The sequence below is a fragment of the Sinohyriopsis cumingii genome, chromosome 6, assembly GCF_028554795.1.
Source record: "Sinohyriopsis cumingii isolate HCF-2022 chromosome 6, ASM2855479v2, whole genome shotgun sequence".
In the NCBI taxonomy this organism is placed as follows: Eukaryota; Metazoa; Mollusca; class Bivalvia; order Unionida; family Unionidae; genus Sinohyriopsis; species Sinohyriopsis cumingii.
This window is the reverse complement of record NC_142966.1, coordinates 72262604-72278610: the sequence shown is the minus strand read 5'-3', so window position 1 is coordinate 72278610 and position 16007 is coordinate 72262604. Positions and strand designations below refer to the sequence as shown.

At 33.3% G+C, this 16007-nt stretch overlaps 1 protein-coding gene across 1 annotated transcript in view; it reads right to left on the bottom strand.

The window, feature by feature from the left end:
• LOC149797191 (intraflagellar transport protein 88 homolog) overlaps window positions 1-16007 on the bottom strand; it is an 81527-nt gene that overhangs the window by 6103 nt on the left and 59417 nt on the right. Inside the window, exons 18-24 of the mRNA XM_089961871.1 lie at window positions 15822-15860; window positions 15002-15113; window positions 11652-11767; window positions 9038-9156; window positions 5245-5351; window positions 3711-3774; window positions 488-598 (exon numbers count right to left, since the gene is read on the bottom strand). Coding sequence (XP_089817997.1) covers window positions 488-598; window positions 3711-3774; window positions 5245-5351; window positions 9038-9156; window positions 11652-11767; window positions 15002-15113; window positions 15822-15860 — 668 coding nt within the window. The remainder of the gene's footprint in view (window positions 1-487; window positions 599-3710; window positions 3775-5244; window positions 5352-9037; window positions 9157-11651; window positions 11768-15001; window positions 15114-15821; window positions 15861-16007) is intronic.

The window sequence follows — 16007 nt, the reverse complement described above, 5'->3', positions numbered from 1 at the left end:
CATTCCACAAGGCAGGGTTAAAAACATTTTCCCACGATCCAAGCCATTCAGTAAAAAGGATACTGCACAATAATTTAATGGGCTTATTTGGACCAATCAGAATCACATAAAGTGATATTTCAACATGTGGTAATATCAAAAATATGAAACTGCACATACCATAGGAAAACTATACCTACTATGTGATAATTTATGTCACTGTCGACAATTATTTTTTAATTCAAAAGCTTATTATTGAGAACAATATATCATTATGATGTATTTAAGACAGTTTTATGCCAAAATTGTGAAATGTTTCTTTCTGAAGTTATCTTTTTGTATCAATATTATAGCAACTTTATTGATATTTGTATCAGTAGTACAAAAATAATGATACATCAATATAGTCATCAAAAGTTTCACCCCTAGTCAAAATCCATGTTTCTTTCATTCAAAGTGTGTAACTGGAATCATGGTAAATTTAGGTAAATGTTTATGGATGGCGTACCAATTTCCCCCCGCTTTGGTTGGAATGATTCTTCTTCTGTTTCATCAAGTGCAGGACGTCTACGTCCGCGCTTTCCTCCAGACCTCGGAGCTCCAGCACTGCCTTCACGATCTGATGAGAAACAAGGAATAAAAAGTTACATTCCAGATAAGTCATTAACAGCTACATGTCCTGTGTGCAGAGAAAAGTTTACCCAATTCATCCATATACATGTAATGTGTATCCAACAACAAACAGCACTGACCCATAGCAAAATCATATGTACTTGCTAACTGACCTGGATCTACATTGTTTATTTGAGATAAGAGAAAAAGCCGACACCATAGACCCAGATCTGCTTTTATACGATGTGCTGATTAACGAAGTCCACATTATGCACCCAAAAATAAGAAAAAGTCAACACAGACCCAGATCTACCATTGCATGATGTAATGCCAATTCTTGATCCACATGATTTATCTGAAATAAGAGGCAAAGCCATAGACTCAGATATGCCATCATTATGATGTGCAGCTAGATTTGGACCCTGACCATTAAACATGAAGGGGAAAAAAGCAACATAGACCAATATCTGCCACCACATAATGTGCCACTAGATCTGGATCAGTTTATTTAAAATATCGGAAAAAACCAATAGCATAGACTCAATCTGACATTACATGATGTGCTGCTAGATTCAATAAGAAACAATACCAATAGTGTTAAACACTGATCTGTTGCTCCATTAAAGACATTTGTACACTCTGCGCTTACTGTCCACCTCAAAATGTGCTATGACTCTATGGTCATACACTTAAAGTAACAAAGAAAAAAAAATCAACAAGTTTTGTAAAACTTAAATAATCTAAATATCAAACCAATGTGACAGATCTTACTACTCAGTCTAATATTTCACAATACCTGTTCATATGACCTAACCCATCCAATGGAAAATAACTTAATTCATAAACACATACATCAGCAACCATTTAAAGATAGTATGCAATCTACACTCTTTGACTAAAAATATCATTACAATTTAATCATGAACAAAAACTACACAAAATATGGACACAATCATGTATGTTAGAAAAAATATTGATATACACAACAAATGATGTAATCATTCATCATGACATCACAGAGATGTCACCTATTCCACAGGTGCATCACAGTGCTACAAACTCTTACAGAGAGTGGACATAAAACAATGTGATTTTAGTAAGTATAATAACAGTCATGTGAGCAAAGATGCTAAAGTCAGCAAAAAGTACAACTTAAGTGTAAAAATGTAACAAACTCATAGACTTTTTTGTTTATGCAAGATACCAGTACATTTTAGTAAGTGACATAATTATTTTTCAACATCAATGACAGCAACTAACTATCACTTTGGCTTTTTGATTGAGAAAGCCTCAGCAACAATGGTAACTATGACAACATAAGATCATGTGTACACAGAATACCATATATATCTGTATATAAGTACAGTCAAACTGCAAACAACACAGACCCTGATCAATCACTGCATAATGCACTGGCAGATCAGGGTCTATGTTGTTTGTTCTACTGCTGATGACTCTTAACAAACTTTATAGACCCAGGTTTGCTTGTGCATTATGCAGTGGTAGATCTGGGTTGGTGCAGTTTGCAGACTTAATTAATAAGCAAGTATATATGGTAATTTCATTCCTTAAAAGCTGTGTAAACTTTTAAAATTTGTTGTAAACAGGACAGACATTTGATAGCAGAACTGGTCTATGCTATTTACAGTTCAAAGTTGGATGCCATTTATACATGTAAGTATAATGAAATTTACTTCTCATAAATACATTTATATATATACAGCAATATAAATCAGTTTACAGAAAATCTAATAACAGATGCTATTTAAAATGTTTTTACATGTACCCTCATATTCTCTAGATGCAAACATGCCAATTATAAGTAGTCTGAAAATGGAATTTGAAAGAAAATCTAGAAGGCTGCAAACTTTACATAATATTTGTTCCACATGTCTTCTGTTTTGTAGTTGTTGTTGTAGTAGGGTTTAACACCATTTTTAAGCACGCGATTGGCTACACATGGCAGCCAGTATTAATGGTGAAGGAAGAACCCAGGAAAACCCCGGAAAGAACCACCGACCCATGAGAAGCTACTGGCAAGCTTTCTCACATATCCACATTGGCTGAATCCGAGACTCGAACCCATGCTGACAGAGGTGAGATGGCAGTGATCCGTAACGAAGAGCGCTTTAGACCACTTGGCCACTCGGGGCCCCTTTCTGTTTTGTAAATATAATTTTAATGAGACTGATATAAATGGAATTTTAAAAGCTTCAATTAACAAACTGGTCTTTCTGAATGCTTTTAGCATCAATAAATTTAGGAATATTCGGTTTAGTATGGCTTGTGTTACTGGGAAAGCAAATAAAGAAAAAGACAAATTGCTGTAGATACTGAAAAAAGTATCTCATACTGCAAGAGAATTTCTTTATGTAGCTCTGTGACTAACACTGCAACAACTTGGTTAAATATTGTGAAAATGTTAGGAGAGTCAAACTCCATTTGTCCATACATTATCAAGGAATACCCATGTACAAAATCCGACTTTAATCTACCTACGTGTACTTACTGTAAATTCATTAATTTGCATGTCATTGATTTTTGTGTCTTTCAAAAAATTACATTTTCTATGGTACCTAAAATCATGGATTAAGGAAGGAGTCATTCTGTTCTTTATGAATCACAGTTCACTGGATTATAAAATGCAAGGGTTGTATCAATAACTGCAGTCACAAATAAAAATTGGTAAATAAAAAAATTAATTCACTGTATTTTTATATTAAAAAGCAGAAACAGAAGGTGGGTTTCTCAGTTCTTTGAAAAATGAGAAGTAAAACTGACAGTGTCAATCTTTGTGCTAAATTTAATTTAAATTCTGTTTTTCATTAAATACTATCACAAATAAAAAGTAATGTGGTAGAGGTATGAAATAATTAATTTAGGTTTCATATAGAATTAGTTTTGAGATAACTAACAAATTAAAGGTATCTACATGTGGTTTATGATATAAAGACCTGACATTTGACAGGGAAGTCCTCATGCCTGCTTGTATAACGAGGACCAATTAGAGTTGTTGGTAGCTTACCAGAATGGATTTAGAAAAGGTCTATTTCATACAAATATATGCCAGCTCCTGCATTCTCAATAAATTCTGACAAACAAGTTTCATTATTACATACCACTACCAGCACTGCCCTCTCTTCTGCCACGACCACTTCCTCTCCTTGTTCCACTATTAGTTCTCTAAAATTTGGAGAAGGAAAAATGGTGAATTAATACACAGAGATCATCAGTACAAGTACTTGATATGACTGCTATATTGTATCCAGTTGACTGCATTCAAGTCTGAATAAAATCAAATATATAAAGTGGATACTCTATGGAATAACATTTTGTAAAACAGACTAAAAAAGTGACCAGTCACATGAAAAGGAAAATGTATGCCATACCCCATGTTTAATAATCCCCTACGTAGATAACTAAAATTTCCATTCAAAAACCACTTTTCTTAATGTATACACTTAATCATTACCCCTTACCCCAAGTACAAGCCATCCACAAAGTTTGATCTAGGTATGTGATAAAGAACTAATGTAATTGTCTCAGCTTGATCAACCTGTGTAGGTGAGAAAACTTGCCAGTAGCTTCCCATGGGATAGTGGTTTAGTTCTGCTGAATATACCAAAAAAAACTCACAAATGAAAACTGCCTTCATGCATATTTGGTTTAGCCATGTTGTTAACCAATTATAATGTAGTAAATCAATCAGAAGATGAAATAAACTTATTCTGTGGAAAGCAATACATTCTATCCCAACTGTCTATCCCTAAATAAGGAGCTGTGGTGGCTCACTGGATATGTATTTGGACTTGTGATCAGAAGGGTGCAGGTCCAATTCCCAACATTATATAAGCCAAGATACATTGTGTCTCTTTGGACTAGACACTCTACTGTAATTGCCTAGGCATGATACATCCTTAAAAAAATGGCTGTCATAAAACATTTTTTAAAAAACTATTTCTAGTGTACATAGTATATTTTGTGTATGCATGTAGTGTTTTGTAAGTTTGTGAGTTTATTAGCAAGGAATAAAATATTCAGATTTGAATAGAATCTAGCAGAGAAATTTCTAAAGGTCTGACATTTATACAAACACTTCTTAGTAATCCTGACAGAGATACATTTGTATACTGTAACATAATTGTGCAATATCTGCCATGTTATAATTCTTATATTATTTTTTGTACTAAATTCAGATAAAACATGATATATACTGAGAAGATTAAAATTTATGTAATTTGTGCACATTTTCATTGGAAATATTACCGATTCATTGTTATTGTGGAAAAGTGATCAGTTGGTGAGTTCATATCTATCTATTCATATTAATAGATTTAGTTGTCAATTGAATTTTACCAATCCATGTTCCACTGCAGAAAATTAAATATTATGCATATAATGACTGTGTTTTCATTGTTTCTAGATCAATATGTATCAAATTAAGTTGGTGACTACATCATTTAAACCCATAGTTTTGTACCAACCCAACAGTTATTTTTACCTGCGATAATGGATATACATGCCATATTTTTTTCAGTTTACTAAATTGTCTATACACTGCATGATATATATACAAACAACAGTACTCTGTAGATCCCAACCACTGTGTTAACAGCAGGGTATCAATGTCCTTGTAAATACTTCATAATATACCTGTTCTTTTAATTCTTGTGCTTTCTCAGCTTTCTTCAATTTATTAGCATAATCCTGAGCCTCTTTGAGACCAAGGTCTGAGCAGATTCTGACCAGGAACTTGAGACCTGATTAAAGGAATATTTGATAAAATTGACAGAACATATAAATGCACAAAAAATACGTTAGTTTGGAACTTAACTATGAACTGAATACTTTATTTAAAAATGCAGAAAGAAACTTCAAGTTTGTGCTTTCTGCCCATCTATGAGCTCAACAAAAAGTAACATCTGAGAAAAAATGATGCTTCACCATCCTGCAACAAATCAGTTACCATCAAAATTGACAACCATCCTTGTTTTACTATAACCTGCCAGTAAAGGAGGTTAACAACACATTTAAAAATACCCAGGGTTTGCTTCCTCTAAAAAGATCACTTACAAAGACTGTGCTACAGACTGTATGCGAGTAATTTTCTTCCTAACTTTTTACTGCTGTTCCACTTTTACTCATTTGATAACAGAAATATCTACCAGTATGGTTGTTACTACATTCTGTGACTATAAAAGGGCAATTTGTAGGAAATAGGACCCCATCCCAATTTGTAAGAAACAAGACCCCATCCCAGACAGACATATCCATGAATTTTAATAGTGATAAAAAAAAACTGTTGCAAAAGCAAATATATATCAATGAAAATAAATGCATTAATAGTACCGCCAACTGGAGTTGTGGACACAAAGTAATAATTAAAAGGCAGACCTGCCAACCTTGAAGATTCCTTCAAAGTATGGTAAGTTAGACCAAATTTCAGTAAGGTTCCATGAAATATCATGTACTACTATTGCTGATGTGGAAAACATAAGCTTAAAAAGTTTTGAAATATGGTTTGCTGCTGAAAAGGCTATCATTATGTTCAACTTAAAAGTTCATAAAGTACATTTCATCTTGATTACCTCTAAAAGTGTCAATGGGTACATTGTAGTCACCCGTTCATAATTACCCAGGTAATGAACCTGCTATAGGGTACCTGTTTAGTTCATGCATTAAAAAAAACTCGAACCTCCCACCCACCCCAAAAAACTTGTTTCCAAGTTCAGGTCAAAGATTATATCTGGCAACGTAAGGAGTAAGTGAGGACAGAGAATAATGAGTACAATCTGAGGCTCATGCTGAATGACTCTTGGCTGATGCGCATTTATCCATTGTGGACCTCCATCTACTGATCTTATATTTTTAATGTGTGCAACCATTGGGCTATGTACATCAAACACTTTCCTTATATTCTATTTATAGTAACTGTACTTGACACATTTCCAAGGAAACAGATGGGTTTCTTGAATTTGAAACCATGTCACAGAGTCATTATAGCTTGATATACACTTAAGTAGCAGATTGGAAGAAAAAAAAAATGGTGCCAAATATTAAGTGACACGTGGATGTAATGTGACTAAAACATGCTTTAGGAGAGTGATTTTGTGAAACTGAAGAACAAGTTGCATCAGTAAAAGGAAAAATCAATAGTGATTTACAAATTTTGAAAGAAGAATTTGACAATGATGTAATACAGCATTCAGAATTTGTGGACTTTATGACCTTTCAGCTAAAGTTAAATGTAGACTAGTTAAAGTGAATGTTGTGTAAAAATAATTTATTTTGTTTGTGTGTGTATTCTCATACTAATCAACATGGATTTAGCCAATGTGTGACAAGACTTTTAACCGCAGAACCAGGTAATAAGCAAAATTATATGCAAATTTTTCATAAGATTTTCCATAATTGTGGCACGTAATATACAGATTATTCTTTTTATGCTCAGATTGCACTTTTTTGCCACTAATATTAGTAATAATCATGCTGATACCTCTGGGGTGCATGGGTATTTGGAATGTAAGAACTTATAAAAATGCAGTTCAGGTTCACATTGAATATAATTTCACTTTCATCAGGTACCCAGGTAACTGATTAACAGGAGTAACCAGTTAACTTTTCCTAAACTTTTGACATCATTAATTACCTTCTGTTCAGTTTCAGAAAATGCAGTTCCGAACCCCATGCAAACCAACTACCATTTGCAAGATCCCTCAACATGATGTAATCTTTCTTTTTAAAAAATTTAATCTCATGGCAAGAATAACCATCTCACCCACCAAAAGCAAAACTCAAATCGATATTACATGATATCCAATAAATAAAGCCATTGCTTTTCCTGCTTTTCTCTGAAGCATGGCCAAGTACTTGAATATTGTTTTTGATAAGTCAGTGCCAACTGTTTGGCATTTTGGAAGACTGATTGTCCACTTCCCATTCAACATCTTTGCATTTCCTGGATGATATTTGCAGAGTATGCTATAACCTAAAAGCAAAACCTTGATTATGCTGGCATTCTGCAAGATCAACATAGGTTGATTAAAGCATTTGAGGCATTTCCCTTGTAGTTAGTCTGGTTTCCAAGACAATTCCACTGAGTCTAATGTGAAAACCTGGAACCAAACTAAACCTGGTCAAGCTGATATTCAGATTTTACTGCAACAACCATATTTTCAAAAGTTCTGCTATTGTTCTGCAAGTTTGTAATTGTATGCTTTTATGATTAACCTTATGATAAATTAATAAGGTTTGGCAGGTCTAACAAGTTGCAAGCTGAAAAATCACAAAGATTACAACAAAATCAGACAAGAGGGGAGGTACTGCATCAGATTCCTTACCTTGTTCTTAAAAAAGAAATGTTAAGGCACTCATAAATCTCAATAGTCTGTAATTATTAATCTTAATATATCTCTTGTGTACAAACAAGGTCTTTCTCTAATAAATGTAAAAGATGGAGGTGGGTGAATACTTCCTCTGGAAAACGTTCTTTTTTTCCTCACTGTTTTTGAAACTCATTAGATGCATGCTGTTAAAATCATTTGTCGTATAATAATGACAAGATCAGAATTTAATAATCCTCCTACTTGAAGCTTCAGTTTCTGACATGATAGGGTGCTTACACGTGCCTTTCTATGCCCAACAGGAAAAGTTACAAATATTCACCTTTTAAACATTTATTTATTCACAGGAATCACACAGAGCTGGAGAATTTGATGAAATCAATAATTTTGTTTGGCAGTGACAAAATTGCATGGATTATTGCCCTTACTGTTTAGAAGCTGAACCAACAATGCCGATTGATCAAAAATTCTATTTTAAAAACAAAATCGATGTGCATAAAGGTGAATGGACAATATCATGATCTGCTTTTTCCTTGCAGAAAGTCTCTTTATCAGATATACATGAGCTTGCTTTGACACCAAAATTTCCTAACATACAAACACATCTCATTTTTGAAAGGATTACATGCCCAAAATCCCAAATCCAACAGATGTTAGAATGGGTCAAGCTAATGTCAATGAATCTTCCAACTCCAAGAATGATGACTGGATTTGTCCATACCCTGCCATACTGTGCATGCAAAATGTTACTTTCCATTTTCAATGTAGGAAAATGACATCACATGACTATCTCTTACATTCTGTGACTGTTTATAGTTTTGAATATTCAATAGCAAACAGCGAAAACTGAAAATTGATCAATTTTAAACATAAAAAATAATGTGGAATGTGGCAATGTTTTGCCACATAAGGTAAAATAAATAATGTCACTGTCCTATTTTCAGCATTTATAAAGTACAAACAAAATTAAGGCCAACATATAACCTTAAATCTTACAAGGAGTCTGTATCACAATATAAATGAATGAGTCCAGTTTTACATATGCATCTATGTATATTTTGTTCATACTATATTATTTAAGGATTATAAAGAAAAATAATTACATTCCACATTGTCTGGGAATTTCCTGTGGATATATTTGTATGTATCCAATGCCTGATTATAGCTCCCACTTCTGCGGTGACAGCTGGCTATCATTAAATGCCACTTTACCTGGCTGGGTCTGCAAATTTAAAAAAAAATAATTTGATTTTGAAAAACAAACATGCAGTGCTCCTACTGCAAATCTAATAATTTGAAACCTAACAAAAAGTTCAATACATGTTTTCAAAATCAATATAACAGCATGCAAATTAAAACAATTCTTACAGGGTTAAATTATCTTAGTTGGATATTTACCACAGTGTATATTTTTACCTAATCACTCACATAGTAAATGTCCATGAATTGGGTATTCACTGAAGTGTACAATGTTACCTAATCACTCACAAAGTAAATAAAGTCTGAGAACTTTTGTTAACATTGGGAGTAATTAGGTAACAATTGCACTATGCTCATTTGTTTTCTTTCCATCAGAAGGACTCTAACCTTTGTCCTTTTGACCCCAAAATTAATAGGTTTCTCCTTATCCTAAGTGCAAACTATTCACAAAGTTTGGGACAGGTCCATGATATAAAACTAATGCTGTTGTGTGGAAATAAAATTTTTATATTTTAGCCAAAGACCTTGATCTTTAACCCAAAATCAATCACCTTTTTCTTACCATAAGTGCAAGTCATCCACAGAGTTTGGTTCAGATATGTCATTTAGAAGTAATGTTTTTATATGGGAATAGTTTTTTCATTTATTTTCAGTCACATGAACCTTTGACCTTTTGACTACTCAGTCAATAGGGTTCTTCTTTACAAAGCAACTTTAAGCCATCCAGAAAGTTTGGCAAATGAAGATGATGAAGAACTCAAGAAACCAGTGCAGTCACATGAACCTGAGAATATATTCCAAGTTTAAATGAAATCAAATAAAAAATATTGTCTCCAGTGGTAACAATGTTAACTGATCAGATGCAAAATCATCCCCGTAATATGTATGTGTAATCCAATGTAATCAAAGTGACAAAAACAGACTAGATAGGGCACTGAATCAATTTATAACTGGCCCAAAACACCATGTTAATCCCATGATAATTCTGGTACACATATTACAAACCAGGTAGACCAGACCTAGGTTAAAGGCACAACACTGTTAGCACAATATAATGTGGGTAGGTTACCCTTGTATATTCATGAAAAATATTAGAGGGCAACTCCACTGTAACAAACTTCATTATAACATGAAATTGGATCTAACATGGTAAAATCATCTTTTTTTTTTATTTGTTTGATGTCCTGATTGCACCAATAATCAAAATATCTGTAATGTAGACACAAAGGTCATCAGCAACTCTTCAGTAAAGGAGGAGAAACATATGTACATTATAAATAATATTCTGAGCAGTTATTATGTACACAGCAAAGGCAAATTTTAACTGAGCTTGGGCCATTTTTAATCCCCAATTTTACACTGATTATGAGGAAATGAAATTAGCTCTGTGACTTTCATCAAACAATGGCTGTTACAGTCAACAAAACACTAGAAAAATGACAAAAAAATACTAAATTAGGGAGAGCAAATAAAGGTTCCTGAATTAGTTACTTCATATAACAATGACCACTTGTTTTATTATCTTCACTGATGAAGATGATCTTCCTTCAACAATACAGCTGTTTAAAACAGACTTGTAATGAGTCCTGGTGCCAACATTAGCTTAGGTCATATAGCAAAAATACTGGGACAGGGAACTAGTCAATTCTGTAATGCTGAATTTAACCTCAGAAAAATTACAACTGCTATCATATAATTTTAACTATGCTTATTGAGCAAAAGTCTCATTAACCACAGAACAAAATAACTTTTTCAAAATGTGATCTATTTTTTGTGTCGTAAAGGACATGTGACACTGAACAGTTATTGCTCAACAGGAAATGCAACATGGGTGTCAAAGTAGAGTGATAATGGCTAATGTTCACAGAATGAATTGACCTATTCCAAATTCTTGAAAACTTGCACACTTCATAAAGAGCAAATCAAAACAGATATTGACTTATTCTAAATTCTTGGAAACTTGCACACTTCATAAAGAGCAAATCAAAACAGATATTGACTTATTCTAAGTTCTTGGAAACTTGCACACTTCATAAAGAGCAAATCAAAACAGATACTGACTTATTCTGTGTATCTGGATACTCATTCAGGAAGCTTTTCGTTTGACTAGCTCTACTGTAAATTTGGACCAGTCAATGCTCATGCTGTCTAACCATGCGCTACATTGACATTCAATCCGCATGTCTTTGGATCACAAACAATGGAAATAATTGCTGTCTGTCAATTAATCTGATACCTGCTGTTGACCAAATTTATTCCTTAGAACAGACAAAACAAAAGACAGTGCTTAAAACACAATACAAGCAAGTTAAACTGATATCTATAACCCCCTCCCATTGTGACACTGAATATTAGTTAGGATCATCATATTATACAGAATTATCCTACATAAACTTCATTTTAAGGACCCTCATCATTGTGTTACAATTGGGTTTACCTGCAATCAGCATCAATAAGAACATTTTCCCTCACTAAAAGATATCCTTTAAATGTCTGTACAGAGACTGAAATACTTACTGTACTATGGCTGCTCTCTCAAAATAATGGATTGCTTTTTCACAAAATTTGGAGTCAATGTAATAGGCACCTAGCCACTCAATTACTGGTATATTGGATGGGAAATATCTGTAGGACTGTAAATAAACAAAGAATAAAATCATGATAACATAATTCATCTGTATATTTAGGAATTTTGATATAATCCAGTTTAATACCAAGTCCAGTAGATATGAAACTCTCTAAACACAAAAGTAACGTAATGCTCAAAATGATAAAACTTTAATATAAGGATAAATGTATGGTATTCATAATACATGCACTGATGCACTTAAGAATTTAAATTTCATGACGTTTAAGCTCATCACACAATGAAGATATAAACAATGCTCCTTTCATATGTACGTTCGAACATTCCTCAGAGCTCATACTCTTTCAGACTGTTTTCCTATAATAAGGTTTGTTTTGACCTCTGGGTCATCTAATTCTTTGTACATTGTCTTCAAGTATTAACACACAATCACATTGACTGGATAATATCTTTTTTTTCGTTGCACAAATTGAAATCCAATAAGAAACAAGTGAAAATGAACCAGAATATGAATGGCAAAGCAAACACACTATATTGTGATGTCACTGGTATATTGTTATGTGTGCTGCATTCGACCTTGTAACATCATGAACCTGTATTTCATTACTGCAAGTAAAGAATTCTCAAGTTTTTCCTTGTATGTATTTGGCAAAATCAATACATACTGCACTAAAGCCATTGTAGACAAAAATTACAGCAAATGCACTCTAGATGGAATGTGATGCATCAATCAAAGCATACTTCTGTCCAGGTGGCATTTAGGCAATAGTGTTGTCCTCATGAATTTGGCATTTAGGCAATAGTGTTGTCCTCATGAATTTGGCATTTAGGCAATAGTGTTGTCCTCATGAATGGAGGTAACTCACTATCATTTCACTTTCTGGCACGTATATTATATGGTGCTGGTTAAATGTCAGTGAAAACTGCAAACATCTTGGACACTTTTCCTATCATATGGTTAAAAAGAAAAATAGTATCTATCAGTGCTACTAGTGATTTTATTGTGTTTTAAGTCAAACTTATTTTGCATATCTTTAGCCAAAATTTTGTCCATTTGCCTTGTCCATGTTTTGACAAGCAAATTATCCAATATCTACACTTGAATGGAGATGAAAGTACCTTAAATTCCATTTTTTGTTGACTTAGTTTGAAGAAAATCTGACTGGTTAATGTTTCGATGTCATTTATTTGGTGCTCATTTTGCTTTCTAAACTGAACTTTAACACTGAACAAATAGTTTCATACCTGTTTGCTGTGGTAATCACAGAGATAAATATCCACAGCACATGGTACATACTGAATGCTGTGGTAATCACAAGGAGATAAATATCCACAGCACATGGTACGTACTGAATGCTGTGATAATTATAGTGACCTAGAGATACAGCACATGTTACATACTGAATGCTGTGATAATTATAATGACCTAGAGATACTCACAGCATATGGTACATATTGAATGCTGTGATAATTATAGTGACCTATAGATACCTACAGCATATGGTACATACTGAATGCTGTGATAATTATAGTGACCTGAAGATACCCACAGCACATGGTACATACTGAATGCTGTGATAATTATAGTGACCTAGAGATACTCACAGCATATGGTACATACTGAATGTTGTGAGAATTATAGTGACCTAGAGATACAGCATATGGTACATACTGAATGTTGTGAGAATTATAGTGACCTAGAGATACAGCGTATGGTACATACTGAATGTTGTGAGAATTATAGTGACCTAGCGATTCCCTAAGCATATGGTACATACTGAATGCTGTGATAATTGTACTGAACTATATACCCACAGCATCTGGTACATACTGAATGTTGTGATAATTGTACTGAATTAGATACCCACAACATCTGGTACATACTGAATGCTGTGGTGATTACACTGAGCTAGATACCCACTGCACCTGGTACATATTGAATGCTATGGTAATTTCACTTAACTAGATATCCAAAGCATCTGGTACATACTGAATGGTTAAATGAAACTGATTTACACCGACATAAACATTCCTTGATTCTTCATTAAATAACATAATTCCATACCGCAAATGATGGGATTAACTTTTCTGTTAAATTTAACCCTGTGCATAATATAAACCATTAATTGTAACCGTATGTATGATTCATAATTTTTTTGATTGAGTTATCCTATTAAATTAAGTAGTGAGAAGTCAGACATAGTGTGGTACATTCCAAGAACAAGAAAATATTTACCTAGATAAAAATAAATGCATTTCAAATATGAGTGGGATATAAAGGTATTTAAATAAAAGCAAAAAATTTTAACATCAAAGTCAATTTATACCGATAGACAAAAGAACAGTGCCAAAGTAATTGCCACATATGGCGTAAACCATGGTGGGCTGGAAAAAATCATGATTTTCTAGACAGGACTTAGCCACTGCTTCTCTCGCATGAGGCAAGCTGGGGTCAAGAAATTACCATTAAGCAAGGGATATTTATGTGCCAGTTTTGAGCAAATAAAAGGGATTATGTTTATTAAGGCATGTGGGAGTATTATGTTAAATAATGTACTACTTACACTTGCTTATAAGTCAGGTATAACTGCAAACAACATAGACCTTAATTTTCCACTGCATAATGTGCTGCTGCCAGATCCAAGTCTATTTGTTTGTTCCACTAAATATTCCTAATAAACTGCACAGACCCAGGTCTGAGAGTGCATAATGTGAGATCAGTTCTGGGTTCATGTGTGTGCAGTTGGACGACTTATAAGCGAGTATAAATGGTTAATAACCATGAATGAATCTAATTTAGACAACTTTCTAGACAGATGTCGTTTTGTTATTATACATATAAATTGATTCAATTACAAGGGAGTATGAGGCTCTAAGTTCCTTTTAAAATTGTATAGCTTTGGGCATCATGGCTTTTTTTGGTGTGTTCAGATGTTTTGGCAACTCTCAGGTTGAATAAATAAATTCATTTAAAAAAACTCATACTGGTATTTAGTACAATTTTTATGTCTGTATACCTCCACCCTAAATAGAAACTTTTACAAATGAAAAAAAAATCATAACTATTTGAAATAATATTTAGAAAATTAAATGTCTTAAACATTGTTAAGCATTAGGTGAGGAGTGCTGGCATGGATTTTAATTAAAGATTAAAGCTCACAAATATCAATTTAAACAAATAATCAAGAATCCAACATCTAAATTCTTAAAAATGTCATGATATTAAATTATGACTGATAGTTATGTCTTGTCACATAATAAATAAAGATACAAGGCTTACATCATAATAATACTGGAATGCCTGAGATTTGTCCCCTTCATTGTCATATAATTCTCCCATCCTTGCAAGAACTGATGTATCAGTTGGAGCAACACCTATTAGCTGCATAAACCTGAAAGCATGAACAGAAATAGTTAAGGGGGGGTATGTGTAGCGATACTGGCTCAGTTAATGGGCAAAAACTAATCCAATGAAAAAGGAAAAAAGAAAATTCTAAAATTTCATAGCTAAATATCTAAATGAGTTGAAATGGCAGTTATCGTTAAAAATGCCAATCATGTAAAAACAATGTTGGTTAAAAAACAGTATACAAGTATAGAGTAAAATGGATTGGAAGAAACAGATTGGAAGGCTCCTAAATTTAATTTCTTTTACTCACTGCACAGGGATTAAATTGCAACTGTGATTCTTAGGTTCTGGCTAAAATGATGTACTGTGACATCAGGAATTTTGCTGAGGATTATTTATTTTTACTTTCACAGAATTTACATATTCATGATTTTCAAAACTTGTATAAAATACTGTGTTTGCTAGTACTTTGAAGAACAGTATAAATCCAGTCAATTTTATCCCCAGAAGATCAGTCTGAGATATAAAAAGAAAATGTTAAAGTAACATTTCCTTCCAATCCTTCCTGGATTTATGTTTAGTTTTTACAAGTGTACTGTATTCATTAAAAGAAAAAAAGTCACATTTTCCAATATAAAGTAACTATCTACATATTAAAAATACACAAGCAAAAGAGCTAAAGTGGTAAATTTATGGCACTGTTTTACTACAGTATCAAAGCATTAATCTGTCACATGGTAAGTGTACTCACCATTCTGTAGCTTGGGCTGTGTCTTCTAACTGATCATGTCTTGATTTGGTTAAAGAAAATGTCCAAATAAAAGACAATAATGTAAAGTGGAGTACTGTATGCACTCACAATCCGAGTCCGACTGTAAACAACACAGACCCTAATCTGCCATCACATGATGTGCCAGCAGATCTGGGTCAATCCTGT